This window comes from Perna viridis, chromosome 5 (genome assembly GCF_037379345.1).
Source record: "Perna viridis isolate PV_CMFRI_1.1 ecotype Kerala chromosome 5, ASM3737934v1, whole genome shotgun sequence".
Taxonomy (NCBI): Eukaryota; Metazoa; Mollusca; class Bivalvia; order Mytilida; family Mytilidae; genus Perna; species Perna viridis.
This window is the reverse complement of record NC_142449.1, coordinates 17262559-17284564: the sequence shown is the minus strand read 5'-3', so window position 1 is coordinate 17284564 and position 22006 is coordinate 17262559. Positions and strand designations below refer to the sequence as shown.

At 34.0% G+C, this 22006-nt stretch overlaps 1 protein-coding gene across 5 annotated transcripts in view; it reads right to left on the bottom strand.

Annotated features, from left to right (window-relative positions):
• Nucleotides 1–4953: 4953 nt before the first annotated feature.
• The window catches only part of LOC148616313 (uncharacterized), a 31385-nt gene continuing 14332 nt past the window's right edge, over nucleotides 4954–22006 (bottom strand). For 3 of the 5 annotated variants that reach the window (XM_088583220.1, XM_088583221.1, XM_088583222.1), the window contains exons 2-8: nucleotides 16391–16471; nucleotides 11934–12272; nucleotides 11322–11429; nucleotides 10158–10331; nucleotides 8966–9049; nucleotides 8192–8266; nucleotides 4954–5834 (exon numbers count right to left, since the gene is read on the bottom strand). In XM_088583220.1, the coding sequence (XP_088439346.1) occupies nucleotides 8195–8266; nucleotides 8966–9049; nucleotides 10158–10331; nucleotides 11322–11429; nucleotides 11934–12272; nucleotides 16391–16450 (837 nt within the window). In that variant the 5' untranslated portion in view covers nucleotides 16451–16471 and the 3' untranslated portion in view covers nucleotides 4954–5834; nucleotides 8192–8194. Of the gene's footprint in view, nucleotides 5835–8191; nucleotides 8267–8965; nucleotides 9050–10157; nucleotides 10332–11321; nucleotides 11430–11933; nucleotides 12273–16390; nucleotides 16472–16670; nucleotides 16733–19924; nucleotides 20164–22006 lie in introns of those variants that run through there. The other 2 variants (XM_088583224.1, XM_088583223.1) reach the window with 2 other exon arrangements.

Below are 22006 nucleotides of genomic sequence, written 5' to 3'. Positions count from 1 at the left end.
CAAAACAGCGATAAACAGATTATTTAATATTTTGCAACTCGTGGAAGCTTCTCATGCCCAACTCGTTTCACGGCAAAAAAAATAAATAAAAAAATAGAAAAATGTAAAGCACTAAACAACACATCAAAATTACTTGACAAAATTTCAAATTTGAATGTACAATATAATTTAATACGCATACAATTTACAGAAACACAAAAATGTCAATCTGAAATAATAGTCTTAAGTCCAAGTGAAAGAAATGGGATGGTCTGTCGGCTTAGTCTACAACATTCATGAGTCCTCGCTTGGACATGTCTTTCAGTTGTTGAAGTCTGGTATCTTCTCCTGTTGTGTATTGGGAGATGGTACAGTCTGTGACTAGCTGATTTATCTGCAATACCTCTATGATCTGGAAAAGATTTAGGTGGGCATGATGTACGTCTTCTTGATTGTGCTGTGCAATCCTACGGTATGTTGGTGGAGCGGGATCCTTCATCTTGAAGTGCTACCATGACAAAAAGTGCATTTCAGCAAAAGACTCGCCAGTGAACGATATTGTGTTGGGTAAGTTGTCACGTTCCCAAAAACCTTCAATTAATCGCACGTCTCTTAAGATGTTGTTCGACCTGCCGTTTTCTACTAAGATTTTTCTGCATTTATATGTCTTTCGCCAGAAGACCCGTGCAGGTTTGAGAGTCAAAAGAATAGGCCCGCAGCAGCGCTAAGCTTGTCGTAGAAGGCGACTAAATAGTGCTAAGAACCTCAGCCAGGGGCTAGGGCGCTCTGCCTACAGAGCTACTGGGTTGTGTGCCCCAGGTGGTGGAATAGGGTATCCATGGTGTGTTACATGCTGGGGTTGTCAGGCTATAATACGGAAAACCTGACCGCCAACCATAGTGGTGCACCGTGTTGGCCACGTTCCTCGCACGTTAAAAAACCTACTGTGGTATTCTCCCGAAGTACGAACCATAGGGCTCAACCACAGGAGGCTAAATTGTCCGACCCTACCCATCCCCTTTTTCTAGTGCCAATCAAAGTTTGTAGGCCTTATTATTCTTTTGTCCCATCACTTGTTTTATTTCATCATCATTCATGTTCATTGTATCATCCAATTTATGTTCATCGCCTGAATATAACTGAAATATTGCTGCTCGGGTGTTAAACCCCAACAATCAATCAATCAATCTTTCGCCAAAAGAACCTTTTTATACAAGTGGTCACTCGACTTCAATTAATCTAAATATCTAATAAAAATACCTGTATTTTTATAGTGGACATTATAACAATATATTCAGTGTAATCAGCCAAAGGTGTGCAAAGAAGAATGAGTTATCAATCCTTGCAACTTCCCCATATGCATTTATTAAAAATATGTAATATACTAAAATTGATTATATTGGTTTTGTGAACAGGATTGTAAAATTCAAAATAGAAATCCTTAGCATTCTCATTCTTCATTCTATTGATTATCGTCTAGTTCTATTGTCGTTTGTTTCTTATAAATGCTTTATGTCCTAGATCTAGCAAAAACACGTAGTTTTTTCTATGAAAGCAGAGAATGTTGATTCAATATAAGATCAAGTATACGAAAAAAAAACTATTTTTTAATACCCGTAGTGGTATTAATTCAAAGTGGATCCTGAAAAATTCGAAAGATCTTTTAGAGACAATCAGTTCAAGACAGTTATTTGAATATAAGAGCATTAAAACCTATGATTTTTCAACACTGTATACTTATATTCCCCATACTCAGTTAAAATCCCGACTTAAAAACATTATACATCGTTGTTTTTTCCAAAAAACGATGGTACACCTAGATACAAATATATAATTCTTGGTAGAGATTCCTCATACTTTGTAACAAATAATTCCAAATCATCTTCCAAATATACAGAGGAAGATGTTTGCAAAATGCTGGAATTTTTAATCGACAACATATTTGTCCAGTGTGGTGGACGTGTTTTTCAACAAACGGTCGGCATTCAAATGGGAACAAATTGTGCTCCTTTACTTGCTGACCTATACCTTTACTCTTATGAGGCTGACTTAATAGCTGATCTGATCAGAAAGAAAGAATATCATTTGGCCAGATCCTTTGATCTCAGTTTCCGTTATATAGATGACGTATGATCTTTAAACAATCCTAATTTCGGGGATTTGATACATCGCATCTACCCATTAGAATTTGAGATAAAGGATACTACAGACACAGTGAAGTCAGCCTCATATCTTGACCTACACTTAGAAATCGATGGTAAAGGAAAACTATTGACCAAACTTTACGACAAATGTGATGACTTTTCATTCAGAATTGTCAACTTTCCTTTCATCTGTGGTAACATCCCTTCGGCTCCTGCATATGGAGTGTTCATATCACAAATCATACGTTATGCCAGAGCTTGTCGAAACTACGCAGACTTTTTGTATCGCGCTAGAATTCTAACAAATAGGCTTCTGGAACAGGATTATGTTGCTACAAGATTGAAGTCATCACTACAGAAGTTTTATGGTCGTCATCATGAACTCGTGGATCGTTATGGTGTATCCATCAACTGATTTATTCAACGGCTCAAAGTTTCCTTTCCTCGTTTATCTACCCCGGACTGGACTTTTTATGAGCCACTCGGCGGGTGTTTCTAGAAAAGCAGAGGACGCTTACCTTACCGGTGCACCTGGTCCATGCTCCCAGTGTTTAATGGAGTCCGAGTTGCTCATTTACTTTTGTTACTTTGTATGTATGATTTTAGTTACTTAATGTTCTTTGTTGTGTATGTCTGTTTTACATGTCTGGTCTTTGTCCCTGGATTACATTCTTTTGATTACCGCTATAATCTTGGTTCCCTTGATTACTCTTTCTATGGTGAGACAGATCCGCATGTGTACATGTGGGTGTTGGGTCGATTTTGTTCAATACACTTCATTAAGAAATGTTAATATGTGATATTCAGCTCGACAAAGGATGACAAAGGATGTTTGTTTTTCTCTACTGTCACCTATAAGTCCGACCGATTATCCTATGACGATGCAGAAAGCATTAGCGCTTACCCTATCAGTGCACCTGGTCCATACTCCAGTTTTAAATGGATTCTCGTTTGCTCATTTACTTTAGTTGGTTTGTACGTACTAATTTGGTTATTTTATGTTCTTTGTTGTATTTGTTTGCTTTTCCTATCTGGTCTCTGTCCCTGGATTACATTCTTTTGATTCCTGTTAGAATCTTGGTTCCCTTGATTACTCTTTCAACTTGAATGCATAATGAACAGTTAGATAACTGTTTTTATCATTTTTATTATTTTGATTTATGTGGCATTTTTCGGCACAGGTATAGGTCACAATGGTTCTACGACACTTTTTTTTGAGATCTTTCAAACGTTCAATGGAATAAAGTAGAGCACAAGAGAACATCGGCATGAATCAAAGGAGACAACTTTCCGCTGATATTTAGAGACTCATAAGTACGTCTTTCCCATTTACCAATTTTTAAACTTTTCTACATTGAAGTAGACATCAGTTTTCTTTCTTAAACATGAAACCAAAAAGAAATCAAAGGAACCAAGATCCGAGAACAAACCGAACGAATAACACCCAAGGATAAGGACCACGCATGAAAAAAGACCAGACATACAACAAAGAGCATGTAATAACCAAAAAAACACCTACAAAGAAACAAAATCACACTTGGATGTCATCAAAACAGGAAGCATAGACCGGATGCTCCTGCAGTGTAAGCGTCCACTGCATTTCTAAAAACAACCGCAGAGTTGCTCATAAAATATCAAAGTTTGGGTAGACGAAACAGAAAAGGAAAACTATGACACGGTAGATAAATCGGCTCTTATGGTGCAGATGGGTACACTGTAACGATCCATGATAACTGTAGTGATGCTTCAATCTGGTAGCAACATAACCCTGTTCCAGAAGCCTAAGCAGAGTATAAAAGGTCCGCTTAGTGAACCTTTCATGCTAGAATATCATCAGAACACAGGAGCATCAAGACCTATGCTTTTTCAACCCTTTATACTACTATTTCCCGTACTCGGTTGAACCACCGACTTTAAAATATTACACATCATTGTTTCTTCAGAAAAGGAAGTACACCTAAATACAGACACTTATTACTTGGTCAAGATATCTTGACCTACACATACAGATAGGTGGAAAAGGAGAACTCATTACAAAAAAATACATGATAAACCCGATGACTTCTCATTCCGTATGGTCAACTTCCCTTTAATCTGTTGCAATATCCCTTCAGCATCTGCATATGGAGTTTTTATATCACAACTATACGTTATGCCAGAGCTTGTCGTAACTACCCGGATGTCTTGTACCGTGCTGGACTTCTTACAATTAGACCTCCTGAACAGGGTTATGTTGTTACAAGATTGAAGTCATCACTAAAATGCATCAACTACTTTCTTAAGGTTTTCATCAGTTTACCTGTATTATTAAATCTGGAGTAAAAAAGTTATTTTAATAGTATATGTTTTTTACTCTTTTGATATATATCGACAAAAATATACCCCAAGATAACGAATCATCACACAATATCATTGACGTAAAACACAATGTATTTATAAGAAATTTCCTTGCTTGTAACAAAATAGCATTCGCATAAAAATGGGAGAAAGAGCAATGCACAATTGTTTACTGTTTGCAGTTACTTTTTTTTTAATTGTATATACAGATATATATATTAATTCTAGCCATTCATGTTATGTATTATGAATTTTTTCATCACATTTTGAAATTATCAAATGTTTTAAATTTACTAATTGCTTATACTAAAACTTAATGTTTCTTTTAAATACATCCAACATATGAAAGCAGAAATTTGTTTTGTATATGGTATAGCTGCAAGTATCAGTTAACTTTGCATATGGTTTTTGTCCCATTTCCTCTTAGCTAAGCATTCTATGACAATGGATGGTAGAGTAAAAAACAGCTTCTTTCATGTACATGTAGTATGCATCAATTTAAATATTTATTGAAAAATCAATGAATAACAAGTCGACATAAATTACAATAATCAGATTTGCAATCATATAAAATTACTAGTCTGCCAGCAGACTTATGTCGGATAGACAAAGACACAACACAGCCATAAGATACTGCTCACTGAAGTACAATCCAAAGTTACAATACAGTCATAAGTTCTGCGAACTGAAATACAATTCAAAGTTACAAGACAACCATAAGTTCTGGTAACTGAAGTATAATTCAAAGTCACAAGACAGTCATAAGTTGTACTAATTGAAGTATAATTCAAAGTTACAAGAAAGTCATAAGTTTTGCTTAATGAGGTACAGTTCAAAGTTACAAACAGCCATGGGGTACAATCAAACTCGTGTTCAGAGTGTTTTGTATCGAAACCAGCAAGAGTAAATTAATTATGAACATAATCAAAATATAGGTGGCGTGTGATAGAATGTTCGTCTATCACGGTTTAACGCCAAATTATAAGCTGCAATAGAATGTGCTACTTTGCAATACTCTTATTGAATTTGGCAAAGCCTGAATTTTCTTAATAATCTGTATCCCTTTTGTAAGGTGTCTTAAGAACACCTTCACAATTACAAAGATGAAATTTATTTCTCTTGTGGGAAACTGTTGTTACAAGGATTCAAAATTGCTACCCAGTTAATTCACAAAGAAAATTTCAACATAAGTTATTCCAGATATACCTCGATATTTTTTTTAAATTGATGCCAAAATTAAGAAAGTGATGAAATGAATATAAGAAAAATATCATTCAAAATAGATGTAAAAATATGTCAATTTTTCTCCAACAACTACAATGATTGCCTCTCGTCCATAAGTATCACAGATCAAAGTGATTTGGTTAAAGATTCCTGTAATACAAAAAAAATGTGAATAAATAGCGACCACATAATACATAATATTAATATTTCATGTACATTTGTTGCCTTTCAAATGTTTATCCTGAATTATGTATTCAAAGACGGGCATGTTAGGTCATCGTACTCACAATTAAATATATCCATTTCAATAAAAATAATTTTACCTCGATAAATTGAATACATTAATTACCCGAGATTTTATTTGACCAAGGTAAAATAAATTTTACTGGAGCAAAATTCATTATTTGTGAATAGGAAAGTCAAGCCAATATTTGTTACCGCGATTTACTTGTCATCGAGGTACATACATTTATCTAATTTTGAAATCTTAAAGCCAAATCCATTATGGAGAGGTTATATTATTTGCAATACAAAGAATGAAGTCTCGGTGTTTAAGAGTAATCAAGGGAACCAAGGTTATAGCGGTAATCAAAAGAATGTAATCCACGGACAAAGACCAGACATGTAAAACAGACATACACAACAAAGAACATTAAGTAACTAAAATCATACATACAAAGTAACAAAAGTAAATTAGCAACTCGGACTCCACTAAAACTGGGAGACAAGGTGCACCGGTAGGGTAAGCGTCCTCTGCTTTTCTAGAAACACCCGCCGAGTTGCTCATATAAAGTCCAGTCCGGGGTAGACAAACGAGGAAAGGAAAACTATGACCCGTTGAATAAATCAGTTTTCATGGTGCTGATGGATACCCCATAACGATCCACGAGTTCATGATGACAACCATAAAACTTCTGTAGTGATGACTTCAATCTTGTAGCAACATAACCCTGTTCCAGAAGCCTATTTGTTGGAGTTCTAGCGCGATGTAAAAAGTCTGCGTAGTTTCGGCAAGCTCTGGCATAACGTATGAGTTGTGATATGAACACTCCATACGCATGAGCTGAAGGGATGTTGCCACAGATGAAAGGAAAGTTGACAATTCTGAATGAAAAGTCATCACGTTTGTCGTAAAGTTTGGTCGATAGTTTTCCTTTACCATCGATTTTTAAGTGTAGGTCAAGATATGAGTCTGACTTCACAGTGTCTGTAGTATCCTTTATCTCAAATTATTTTGGGTAGATGCGATGTATCAAATCCCCGAAATTAGGATTGTTTAAGGATCATACGTCATCTATGTAGCGGAAACTGAGATTGAAGGATCTAGCCAAACGATATTCTTTCTTTCTGATCAGATCAGCTATTAAGTCAGCCTCATAAGAGTAAAGGTATAGGTCAGCAAGTAAAGGAGCACAATTTGTTCCCATTTGAATGCCGACCGTTTGTTGAAAAACACGTCCACCACACAGCACAAATATGTTGTCGATTAAAAATCCAGCATTTTGTAAACATCTTCCTCTGTATATTTGGAAGATGATTTGGAATTATTTGTTACAAAGTATGAAGAATCTCTACCAAGAACTATATATTTGTATCTATGTGTACCATCGTTTTTTGGAAAAACAACGATGTATAATGTTTTTAAGTTGGGATTTTCACTGAGTATGGGGAATAGAAGTATATAGTGTTGAAAAATCATAGGTTTAATGCTATTATATTCAGATAATAGTCTTGAACTGATTGTCTCTAAAAGATCTTTCGAATTTTTCAGGATCCACATTGAATTATTACCACTACGGGAGTAACAAGTGTTGTGGTAGGACTGCAGACCCTCTTTGACATTGTGAGTATAGAAGTTAAAAGTTTTGAAAGAGGTTTGGTGGTACATTTTGCAGATCCAGCTATTAAACGTTGTTTGTATGGATTCGTGTGAAGTTTAGGAATCCAGTACATAGACGGTAAATCAAAATCATCGTCCCTGGTAGAGAGACCAAAAGAGGATAGCACAGATTTATGGTTTTCCATAATCTCTTCTTTGGAGAGAGTGGTTGCAGTATAGGTTTTGTCACTGCTATTATTTTCTACGTCTACTGCTGATAATAAACATTGGATATAAAACGTTTTGCAGACAAAAACAATGTTGTCTTGGGCTTTGTCTGCTAGTACGACAACATATTTGTCATGTATAGTAAACAATGTTTTTGCTACATCGGGGTATTTTGAAATTTATTATTTCACATGTTGATAAGTATGATAAATGAAATCTGTAGAAATGCAGATAATTTACATAATCTTAAGCCCTGTTTCAAAATAAACAATTTTGTAGCTTCTTGCATTATATGACAGTAAATGTCTGTCACCAGGATGCATAAGCTACAGCCGACACGACTTTTTGAATTGATTCTCAGATTATTTTAGATATTCACTAAAGACTTACCTCTGTTTCATACTTCCCTATCGGTATTGCGCGATTAAACTAACATTTGATTACTGAAAATAAAACTCACCAGTTATCCCTTAGCTGCTATTTGATTTTTCCTTACGTCCATGAACAAAGCAAATTCTATAATTATCAGCAACAACTGAAGAAAAAAAAATCAAAATTCACAGCAAGTGCACGACTCGGAATACCAATCAGGTTCAATCCAGGTATTAATGGAACGCGTTGTGTTAGAAGTAGAATTTAAACAATTTACGCATACAAAATGCCCATATGAATATATAATAGCTAAATAGACTGTGTAGATAATAAGAATAAAAAACTGGGATGTGTGCCCCAAGTGGTGGAATGGGGTACCCCTGATGTCTTAAATGCTGGGGTTGTCAGGCTAAAATACGGAAAACCTGACTGCAAACCATAGTGGTGCACCGTGTTGAGAACGATGCCATGTTCCTTGCACGTTAAAAAACTCTACTGTGGCATTCTTCCGGAGTAAGATCCTTAGGGCTCCGCCACAGAAGGCTACTAAATTGCCCGACCCTATCCACCTCTCCCTATTTCCAGTGTCAATCAAAATTTGTCGACCCTATTATCTTTGTGTCCCATTCTTATTTCATCATCATTTTATGATCTTTTTATTATCTACTTCATGTTCATTGCCTGAATATAGCTGAAATATTGCTACACGGGCGTTAAACACCAACAAACAAAACAATCTTCGACAAGGTCCTTGTCTGTTTCGAGTCTTATAACGCTTGTATTTTACTGAAATTTTATGAACTGACACTAAATGTACCCCTCTTGAACTTTCACCCAAATTGTATTTTAAATTATCTCTGACCTGAAGAGCGGCGCCTATGGCTAGTACTGTGGCTGTGATTGCTGCATTACCAACAACTTCATTCCACAACTTGTCAAAACAACTCTGTATCAAAATGTAAGATTAATGTCAGTGTAACATAATATTCGGATAAAACTTGCTTTTGGCATGGATTTAAGAAAAATCGGATTAGCTCATAAATCAAATAAAATTGGAAACAAATCTGAAGCAAAGAAAATAAGAATTGTCCATACGACAACTAGTAAAGACAATTGTTTAATAGGTTAAATCAGCCATCAAAAAACGTTTTTTTTCCTTGTGTGAATGAATCATTGATTGATGCAAACTAATAGGAAATTGACCTGTAATATGTTCCCGAAAAGAACGCAATACTTATATCCTAAAAAGGTGTCAATATCCGTTTTGTCCCATAAACTCATGAGTTTAAAAAATAGTGCCAAGGCAACTCTAATTTTTACTTTGCGCTGACGTGACCGCCAATTTACCCATAATGACACAATAGCATGCATATGCTATTTAATTGCCACAGGTAAATTTATGCTGCAATGGAAGAGAGAGGTGTAGCGCGCTGTAAAACCTTTATTTAACCCCCCATTTCGTTTGAAATGCATGTACAAAGACTGGACAGTGAAACACAGACGCACACACCAACAAACATGAAGTAACCAAATTTACACGTACAAACAAAAAAGGCAAATAAAGTAAAAAGTAAAACTGGGAGCATGGACCAGCTGCCCAGTAGTGTAAGCGCCCTCTGCTCCACCAGAAACACCCACCAAATTGCTCACAAAATATCAAGTCCTGGGTAGACGAAAGAGGAAAGAAAAACTATGACACGGTGAACATATCGGTCTCATGTTGCAAAATTGATACACCGTAACAATTCACAGGTTCATGAAGACAATTACAAAACGTCTGTAGTAATGACTTCAAACATTCGTCAGATTCGAGATTAAAAACAAATCGAACCATAGCTATTTTCAAGATAGATATGGCTTAAAAAGTCTAAAGACTGTTACCGAAAATGATGTTATCAGTCTTATCCATAATTCCTTATAATTGCCGGTCATTTTCGAACAAAGACATTTCGGCGCAATATTCGATCGAACCAAACCACTAAAAAGGTGGTAATTTTTTTTCTCGGTAGCGTTTCGGCTCTCACCTGACCGATATTAATACAAGATATACTCACTGTATTCAAGTAATTGTTCGACGTCGTTGGAGAGGTAGCACATGAGTAATCAGTTGAAGATGGCAACTCCTTACAACAACTCAAAGGGGTCTGTAAAGGAATGCCTCCGTAGTTTGTAATCCACTGAGATGCACCTGTAAAATCATTGTAACTGTCGATGCCACAACATTCCACCTGAAGATGTAGGGATAAAAAAAGATTGATTGTTGGGGTTTAACGTCCGAGCAGCAATAGTTCAGCTATATTCAGACAATGAACAAGAAATGGATAATAAAATGAACTCGAAATGATGAAATGAAAATGGGATGGGACACAAGATAATAAGGTCGACAAATTTTGATTGCCAATAGAAAAAGGGGAGGGATGGGTAGGGTCGGGCAATTTTAGTCTCCTGTGGCGGAGCGCAAAGATTCCTACTCCTATCGATTACCACAGTAGGTTCTTTAACATACTAGGAACGTGACCTCTTTCCCAACACGGTGCACCACCATCGTTGGTGGTCAGGTTTTCCGTATTATAGCATGACAAACCGAGAATGTAACACGCCAGGGGTACCCCATTCCACCACCTGGGGCACACATCCCAGTTGCTCTGTGGGTAGAGCGCCTAGCCCCCGGCTAGGTTTCTGAGCACTATTGAGTCGCCTTTTACGACAAGCTTAGCGCCGCTGCAGGCCTATTCTTTTGACACCCGGACCTACATGCACGGGTCGAGTTTAAAAAGAAAATTATTCAGAAATGCTGATGTTTTTGTGGAAAATTTGCGTGTTATGCTTTATTTACTCATCTTAATGCGGATGGTTAGTTGTTTTTTAATTTGTGTGATATATTACTACAAGTACATTTGTAAGGTTACGCCTTTAATCCATTACACACATATTTGAAATTTATCGCAGTGAAACCTTATAACATTTAAACATATCTAATGCACTTCTTGGTCTTCGTGTTTTTCGTTCTGGTTTTCTCGGTGTTGGTTTTCATTTTCGCTTATTTTTATCCTTTTTCGCTGCTTCTGTTCTTATACAAACATAATGCAATTATTCGAAACATTATTAAAATTCAAAATTAGTTACATATTATAAATTTCACACTTACATTCCACACCCCTACAACACAAACTGATTATGACTGCAGAAAAAAACCTGTAATTGAACCTTAACATTACCTTCTGGTTGACAAAGTTCCATCCCAATGACACGACATTTGTTCCGTTCAAACCTTGGAAATCTGATTGAATTCCGTTCTTCAAATTTTCTTTAATTTTGTCCGTGACCTTAAGAGCAAATAAAAAGGTTAAATATAACTACAAAAATAATTGCCAACATAAATTACGAGCAGTAAAGCAATACTAGTGAGTTGTCATGTTTAGGATGTGAGTATGAATGTTTAGCAATGACATGCAAATGTTAAAAGAATTGTTTCGATTATATGAAAGAATCACTTCATGAGGATAGTCATGATATGCATTTACAACAATATTTATCGGAATAAAAAATCATTTTTGACAAGCTAATCCCAGTTACTACTTCTAGGGTATCAGGAATCTGTTTTGAGATCATTCCTGTAACTGAACAAATTGTGCAAGGAACGCAAACAATGTGTACTGTACATTGTATTTCTATTACTTCGTTTTGTTTATGTTTTGCATTGTATGTTTTTTTATTTCTATATACATTTGTTTTTAAGCAAAACTGGAAGCGCGGTCAAAGTTGGAATCTTTCTGAAGTATAGAAATCTATATGGTTTGTCACTACAGTAAATTCAACAGTATACTTACAAGTTCTTGTTTTGCGTAAAATATTATTATGAATATTATTTGTCCAATTAGTACAAGCGAAACCATTACAACGTAGCCAATTAGCATACATTTCACTTTGCAGCATGCTCCTCCCATACCAAATATGGTAATTATTAACAGGAAAAGTCCTGTGAGTATAAATGCAAGCGTCATACCGCCTACCAGATCGGACAGTTTGAAGTCAAGAGTAACACTTCCAAAGCCGGCGCTACTTAATGATTTCTCAAGTGAGTCAATAATTGGTTGATAATAACTACTAATAAGGCTTTCACCAAACTTAACAATCATTCCCACCACAAATAACACAAGTCCAATAATCTGAAAAAAAATAATAAAAGAAGACATTTACAACAAGTAAGTTCCATTGGAAATTTTCAATACAAAATGGTGTATGGTCGTCTTTATTGTAGACAAAGACGTATTGCTTTTACAGTCAAACGTGTCATAAGAGCCTTCCAATGGAGAGCAAAAGTATTGTCAAATAAGACAGGTGAACATTGTGAAAAATTAAATATAAGGATGCAGTTTTTATGGATAATTAAATTTTAGTCTTTTAAGACATATTATTGATAAACGCATAGGGTCATCAACACAAGTTTGGGGCTGCATTTTGATAGAAGCTTTCACATGTAAATCATCCTATGTGCCTATGGTATTTATTATTTCTTTGGTCTATATGTACTGTATTTTTGTTACAATGTGTTTTTATACTTTATTTTCTTTCTTTTTGTATATTCAAAAGAAGCGCTTTTCTATAATGTATCTACACCTGAACATTTATTTGACTGAAGAGAGCAAATTGACAAAGAGTGAGCATGGGAATCCAGATTCTAAAAAACAAAGTAACAAAAGCAAATGAGCAACTCGGACTCTACTAAAAATTTAGAAATATGGACAAGGTATACCGGTAGTGTAAGCGTCATTTGCTTCTCTCGAAGCACCCGCCGAGTTGTTCATAAAGTGTCAAGTCCGAGGTAGACGAAAGAGGAATGGGAAACTATGACACGTTGAACAAAACAGTTTTCAGGGTGCAGATGAATACACCGTCAAAAACCATGAGTTCATGATGATGACCATATAACTTCTTTAGTTGATGACTTCAATCGTGCAGCAACATACATGTTACCCTGTTCCAGGAGCATATTTGTAAGAAAAAAAGTCTGCGTAGTTACGGCAAGCTATGGCATAACGTATGAGTTATGATACGAGAACTCCATACGCAGGGATAACACCACATATGGTAGGAAAGTTGACAATACGGAATGAAAAGTCATCATGTTTGTCTTATAGTTTGATCAATAGTTTTTCTGTATCATCGATCTCAAATTGTAGGTCAAGATATGAGGCTGACTTCATAGTGTCGCAAGTTTTTTGGGGTAGATGCGTTGTATATAATCCCCGAAACTAGGATTATTAAACGATAATACGTCATCTATATAACAAAAACTAAGATTCAAAGATCTAGCTAAACGATGTTATTTCTTTCGGATCAGATCAACTACAGCTATAGAGTCAGCCTCATAAGAGTGAAGGAACAGGTCAGCGAGTAGAGGAGCACAATTTGTTCCAATTGGAATGCCGACCGTTTGTTGAAAAACGCGTCCACCACACTGGACAATAATGATGTCGATAAAGAGTTCCAGCATTTTAAAAAAACATCTTCATCGGTATATTTGGAAGATGATTTGAAACTATTTTTTTTACTTAGTATGAGGAATCTTTACGTAGAACTACATATTTGTATCTAGGTGTACCGTCTTTTTTAAAGTAACAACAATGTCTTTTTTAGAGTCGGGATTTTTACTGAGCATGGGCATAGCATAATTAAGAGTTGAAAAATCATAGCTTTAATGCTATTATATTCTGATAATAATCTTAAAATGAGGGTTTTCAGAAGATCCTTTGATTTTTCAAGATACACATTTAAATAAATAGCACTACGGGATTAGCAAGTGTTGTGGTAAGACTCTTTTACTGTTTTGAGTATAAACGTAAAACGTGTTGAAAAAGTTTGGTTGTACATTTGGCAGATCCAGCTATGTAGCGTTGTTTGTGTGGATTCTTGTGGAAAGAATAATGAAGGGAACCCAGGTTATTGCGGTAATCAAAAGAATGTAATCCAGGGACAAAGACCAGACATGGAAAACAGACATACACAACAAAGAACATGAAGTAACTAAACTCATACATACAAAGTAACAAAAGCAAATGAGCAACTCGGACTCCACTAAAAACTTGGAGCATGGACCAGGTGCACCGGTAGGGTAAGCGTCCTCTGCTTTTCAAGAAACACCCGCCGAGTCGCTCATAAAAAGTCAATCGGGGTAGACAAACGAGGAAAGGAAAACTATGACCCGTTGAGTAGATCAGTTTTCGTGGTGCAGATGGATACATCATAACGATGCACAAATTTAGGAATCCAGTACATAGATTGTAAATCCCAATAATAGTCTTTGATAGAGAGGCCAAAAGAGGATAGCACAGATTTATGGTTTTTCACTATCTCTTCTTTGGAGAGTGTACTGGTAGTATAGGTCTTATCACTGCTATTATATTCCATGTCTACCTCTGAGAATAAACATTGTAGGTAATACGTTTTGCAGACAAAAACAATGTTGTTTAGGGCTTTGTCTGCTGTTTCGACTTGTCATGTATAATAGACAATGTTTTTGCTACATAGGGATCTTTGAAAACTGATAAAGCATTTGCATTCATTGACCCTACCGCTTTTATAATTAAAGACACCACAGTCTTTACCCACTCTGACAGAGAATCAATGTCTTCTTGTTCTCGTTTAATCCATTTTCTTACTAGTCCTCCACGGCATCCATAAGAACTTAAAAGTTATAATTCCAATCTATGGAGCGTGGTTTAAGGTACCTGGGCCTTTCGAAAGGACCTTATGGATAGATTTGTTTTTTTTTCGATGATGCTTAAATCGCTCGTAACGACAAGACCGAAAGGACCATATTTGAATGGAGGGTTTTGCAAGAACAGTCAGGTGGCTTAGCCTTGAAATCCTAAAAAGACATCAACACCTTTGTAACTTTCTTAATAGTTACTAGTTTACTTAATTCATCAAATATATAATAAAACGTAGCTGTGTCGGAAAGAAAAGAAAAGGATACAACTCTCAAACCTCCCTATTCCGTCAGAAATTATTTTTTTACGAAAGCGATACTTTGAGAATTCATCTAAGGAAGTTATGTTTTAAAAGCTCGTACATTTTTTGTCTGGGTTCAGTCATCTTCAGACCATGAAAATATACTTACCTCACTAAGTAAGATTAAATTTGCAGTAGATAATGGTGCTGGAAACTGGTATAAACGAATATTCTTTTTATGACAAAACGTATTATTGCAATCAGTAAATAATAAAAAAGTGGTACAAAGCAACACGTTTCTTTTTATAATATCTTTCGAGGCTGTTCATGTCAAATTCAGGCAGATCATATGATATGGTTGGCACATGGTAAATTAGTTTTATCCCACTGAATTGTTGTTTATATCATATTTATGTCAAATAGCAAAAAAGATGTTTTTAAAGACAATGGATGGCTCGCAAAAGGATTTTAAAGAGTATTCAAGGGAACCAAGATTATAGTGGTGATCAAAAGAACGCAATCCATGGACAAAGACCAGACATGGAAAAGACACATACACAACAAAGAATATGAAGTAACTAAAATCACACCTACGAAGTAACAAAAGCAAATGGGCAAAAGTTCCCTAACAAAGTAACCAAATGTTTCAAAACACTAAAAGTAACCTTATTTTTGCAATGAATCCCAATGCTTTCTATGTAGTTTTTCTCTCTTTAACTCTTGTAGTTAATCAAGAACCAACATTCAACTTTCAGAAAGGATGCATTTGTTATATGAAATGGATGATTATCTTTTGAAAACAAAGTATGTGTCATGTTCACTGCCTGTTTTTTGCATGGATTCCCTCTTAAATGAATTCCTAACGTTTATACATAAAAGACAAAAGGAAAAAATTCCATGTTTTTTTCTGAATGCCCTTTTAAATTTAAATTTATTACTGAGAGCATGTTCTCTGGAAATGTAAGTAAGAGGAATATCATTGCTCTGACCGAAGCATTTAAAAAGAGGCCCATTTAAGAATACACAAGCAAGTCAGATGAATATCCAGAAAAAATTCTCTAATTGTCAGAAAACTCTTGAAAATATTCTGATATAATCTTTATCATATGAAACAGAATAAAGACTCAATAATCTTAAAAGCAAATTTAATTTTGGTGGCTTACTTTTCCTTAATTGAATGTTTTAGGTATAATCATTTAACGTCTTAGCTGAAAAGAAATATGAAAATCCATATATCAAATTATAAGATGAAGTCAATCTTAAGTCAAAGCGTTAAGGTTACTACAGATCGAAGCTAATGATGGAACCACTGATATAAAAAGTCAATACTCACGAAAAATATGATATTGATGATAACACAAAGAATTCTGCCGATTGTCAACAGGACTCCCATCTTTACTCACTATTTGTTCTCCTGCAAAACAGATTATTTTTTTTCAGATTTCACAAGTATTGACACTATCAACTTCCTTTCGCTGTGGTAGAGTTTGTTGATAACTGATACATCTATTGCATTTCAATTACAACTTAAGCCGCGACTTTACATTGTATATGTGTGACATTTTCTCAGTAAAAACAATTTACAGTTTATAAACTTCAGAACTATAACTTACAGGTCAACAACAATTAAACGCTTAAAATTATTATTCACTAAATTCAGATATTCTACCTGAGCCAGGTTATTTAGAATTTAATTGTGAAAATCGATCTAATCTCTCTTGGTTTCTTAGTATTCTGGAATCAACCGATTGATTTTCCTATTGAGCTTAGTTAAGTTATCAATAATAGTTGTAGCACATTCCAAGTTGCCATTAGATAATCGATCTCAATTTCAAAAACATTTACATAACGTTTGATTCGCCAACAACTTTATTTCCTAGATGTGCTTAATTAGAAAGTGATATTAATGTCTCTACAGCGTCATCATTGTGTTACTTTCAGATGAGATGTTGTGGGCAGTTTTCACAAAGGTTTTTAAACAACTATAGACATACTGTGTATTAAACGAAAACTTGTTCCATTTTATTATTCAGCGTGATAACACTTGCAGGTTCTTGATACAAAATAGCCACAAAAATGTGATAAGAATCCGAGTGCTAAACGGAAATGTTTTGATTTGCTGTCTCTTAGTTTAAACGTATTTTATTGCTAAAATTTACAGGCAATTGGATTGGACATAAGTTATACCAACTGATAAAGGTCCTTTCCACATAATCAATTACAAATATTTTGTGAACATACATCAACAATAAAACATAATATACAATGTAAACAACTAATTGTGACAAACCTTAATCAAGAACAGTATATATGTTATCATATGTGATGAACTTGTCATTTCAACATATGTGGCAATAGTTATCTGAACTAAAAGAGTATAAAAGAGAAAAATATGGGAAATATTAACAGGATGAAGTTAAAATTGCTTACTGTGATCATCCTATGTCAAAACGCTTTGATTGTTTGATGAATAATTGTACTGATTTAAATATATCTTTGTTTAAATCATCAGATAATGTTTCATTTCCAAAAAGCAAAGTTTCGATTGTTAATTCTGGTAAAAAGGCAGTATTAGTTTTCGATTGTTCTCGCTTCTCTAAATATAATGGGCATTCCAAAAGGTAATGTATGACATCTTCAACCACCCAGCCGCAGACACAACCCGAATCATTCACACGGAATAGATATGCATTCAACATTCAGGGCACTACACCTATGTCTAAATTTCGTGTGTAGAATGTTATATAATGTACAACCTGTGAAATAATAAGGAGGATTATTATATATTTCAAATCGATTTGCTTTTTTGAATCTAGAAATGGTTGGAAGATTACGTATATTTGATTCCAAATTGTTCCAAAATCTAATCACGGACGGGAAAAAGAGCTATCTGTGTGCCCAATGAATTAGTAATACAATGTCTTTATTTGCACATTACCGAGGTTGACAAAGATTTTTAATGGTATTCCCGCTAATTAGTCTTATTACGAAATATTTGTATTAAACGTCCAACAATGACACATTTCGTACACAATATTATAAATTGTAAGCAAGGCTGTTCGCTAATTTTAACTGACCTTTACAACGAATATCGAGGAAATTCAAAAGGGGAAACAATTAAGCTAACATCGTCATTAAATTAACAAACAACACCAATACGTATCTTGATCAAAAAGAGATTAAACAATATACCCCCAAAAAATAATTCAATTTGTACAACTCATATACATTCCGTATTGGACGCTTTTACAATGGGTATTGGTTTTAAACCAAGCTTATCTTCTCATTACAATCGAACACACACACACACACAGAAGGTTTATTGACATTTGAAAAATGTGCACAGCATATCAAAATTCGCAATATATATGATTGGTATTTTTTGTTTTTGTATTTTGATGATATGATATTAATTTTTAAAAAATAATTCATTATCAGTACAAAAATCTTATTACTTTTAAGGTCTCAGAAGTACCCACGTCTCATGGAGTAGATATATATTGTGCACTTAAATGTAATTTCAATTTTCAGTTTTGTTTTTGCTTCTAGTGAAATTAAAAACATAGTTAAGATATACGGATACATATTGTACATAAGCTTATAACAAACCATGTGTCAGGATGAAGTTATTCATCAAGAGTTGAATGTTACACAATTAGAAATACATCTTTAATCTTGATTTCAATTACATTATAAATAAACGACATATAAAGATATCATAAAGCAAAAGAAATGAAACATGTATAGTTTTAAGAAACGTTCACTATTTTAGTAGACCAACAAAGGACATGTCCCCCCACTCTCTCTCTTTCACACACACACACACACACACACACACACACACACACACACACACATATATATATATATATATATATATATATATATATATATATACTGCTGTCCACCTGCCACCTTTTTGTAGTCAATGAACATCAAAAATTATTTTAACCACAATGAATTCAACTATTTGCAAAATTGTGTGTTTTACTTATGCAAAATTAAAACCTTCTTAATGGGGGGATTTCTTGGAAATTCAAGATTAATACTTAAATAACCTTATCAAAACTCAAAAAAATGCTCATAAAAATACATTGAAAATGCTCATGTGTATGAGAGAGTAATCAAGGGAACCAACGTTGTTCCTTTATTTCAGACTTAGTGACATATGGAATTACATTTAGTTCATATATTATTGAGAAACAAGCCTAGGATATACACCATTGATCTATTGCTTGAATTTTGTAAAATTACCAGAAAATGTGAAAAGAATCTTTGTTTTATTCAATATTACATAATACTTTACCATGATCTTCTTTAACTTTAAAGAGAAGCAAATTAAATAATCATGTAAAGTTGATAGTATTTATTGTTCATAGACATAGAATCTTTTGATTACTCAAGAGCCATTTATCATATCATTCAAGATGTTTTAAATACCGACCTAGATACATAAAATAATTTCGCGAATATTTAACCAATCAAACTCTACGACAATCCTATTATCTGCAACTAGTATCTCAGATGATTTCAGCATCAAGTTTAAAGATGAGGACATACAACTTATACCATATCGCAATCATTTAATATTTACCACTGATACCATGAAAAGTACCATACTAACAAAGAACATATGACCAGATATCACATATTTTGATACATTTTCTACACTAAATGATAACTCAATTACAAATTATTGATGACTTGTTGAAATATTGACATATCATGCAACTATCTAACTTATCTTCAATTAACCATAAGAAAAACTAAACGTTCTAGAATACTTTTAATGTAATGATATATAATGAATTTTGTAAACATGTATCGAATAACACAAATATACTTGCTAGAATTTATCCTTACTTACCTCTTGTATTCTCTTGTAGGTTTCCGTTTTTCTATATTTCTCTATTTCATTACTCTACTATCTCATATATACTGATTGTTGTAAAGTTGTTTTATTGTTTTACATTAGACAGGCTTACTCGTTCATATGTTTAAACAGGAAGCGCTTTAATCATCTTTAACCTTATAGCTTAATTATAAATAAATATCTCTCTTCTTAAAATTAAAGTTGTCAATGAGATAATGTCGGTTAATACGGTGATAATCTACAATACAGGAACATACATTGTTACTTTTACTATGATAGTAATTATTATTTTTTCATTAAGTTTACTAACTGTCTTCATATCTTATGTTGAATGTCACCTTGAATAACCGAGCGTTCAATTCAATTTTCCATAAACCCTGAATGAAATCCGGAGAAAATATGGGCACAATTTTGTTCAAATTTGTTCGCCTAAGCGGATAGTCCTTCCAAGTTTCTTGCAACCTTAATTTCGTTATCTCCACAAAGTCATACATTTCGGCAGTGCATCGATCAGAATTGAACTTTATGGTTTTCTATATTTAAAACAGTAATTGGCTAAGTTTTAATTGTCTTTTTTTTTACAAAATTAAATAACGTATGGGTTATACAGTCAAAACACTTTACCCTAAGCATATCAAAAATGAAAATCATACAAGATTAAAAAAGTCCAAATGTTCCTGATTTAGGACGGACGCGAAACATATGGCGCGTTTAAACTTGTTTCATGGGTCCCAACCTTCTTCTTCCCCTAGCAAATGTAAACAACAAGATACAAGCGATAAAATTCAGAATGAGGTCTGGGTCGAATATAAAAAAATGAATAAACAAAGCATGACACAACTAACAATAAACACAGGACAACAGCAATCACTGACATTTCAAGCTCTAAACATTAAACTTTGAAAATAATTATGCTTCTCCAAATAGTTTATCAATCGCAACACTTCATAATTCGGGTTTAGTTATAAGAATGTCATTACCGTAATTAGACCGTTGTCTATACTAATGTGTCGATATAAGTGGCACACTTTTGATATTATATTTTGTTATCTTCATCTTGATTAAAAAGTTCATGATAATTTTTGTACTTCAAAGCTAGCAAAATGCGGACTGCACATTTTTTTGTTGTTTTCTTGTTTCGCAGTCAAATTGTTGTCAATGTGATTGCCTCTTGCAAATTTTGATGGTATCGATTCGCACGTTCCACAATATTTTCCTAATCAATGTCAATGAAAATAAAGGGCAACATAAGGTTTTGATGTAAATAGTAATATACTTGTTTATAGACAACATTTATTGTATTTGAATTGAAAAGGGCACCATAGGTATTGTATTTTGAAAAATTAACGACTCAAAAAAAGTTACTTACTCGTACGTATTTTAATTGTCTAATTCTAAAATAAACGACGTTTGAGTCAGGAGCCATACTAGCCAGCGTTTTTTTTAATACAACAAAATATGGACATGCGTTATTTAATTTTGGTATTTTTGTATAAAATATGGTCGGATTTTTTGTACTTCTTAAATTCCCTTTTTCAGATTCTAACTTAAAAATGTTTATCTCTCAGGCGGATATTCCTGACCCTTACCTTTTTTATTTATAGAAAGCGTCAAAAGTATATAAATTTACTAGTTTGTTTAACAATCATGTTGAATAAAACGTAACTAATACTTACCTTTAAAAAAGGAAGAAATAAGCGATTAAATGGAATAAAGACAATTACGGACGTTACTTAATAAGGGTAAAATTGAAATGGTTAAAATTTATTCATATTCTATGAATACAAAAGCAGAGTGTCTAGTTTCAATTTTTTCTACCACCAAAGTTGGACTATCCCTATTAATCAAAGCCATTAATATCCTGTAATAGCCACTTATTTTATCATGCCAATTAGGCGTCACATCACTTAAAGATGACACGAACTTTGGTATATATAAAGTACTCTGTTAGTAACGAGAGTAAAACTCAAACAAAGTAACCTTTACATGTTTTTATCGTAAATGTTTAACCATAATATATGAATTGAATATGGGTGTGACGTTTCGGACAATTGGGAATTTATTCGTACCGTCATC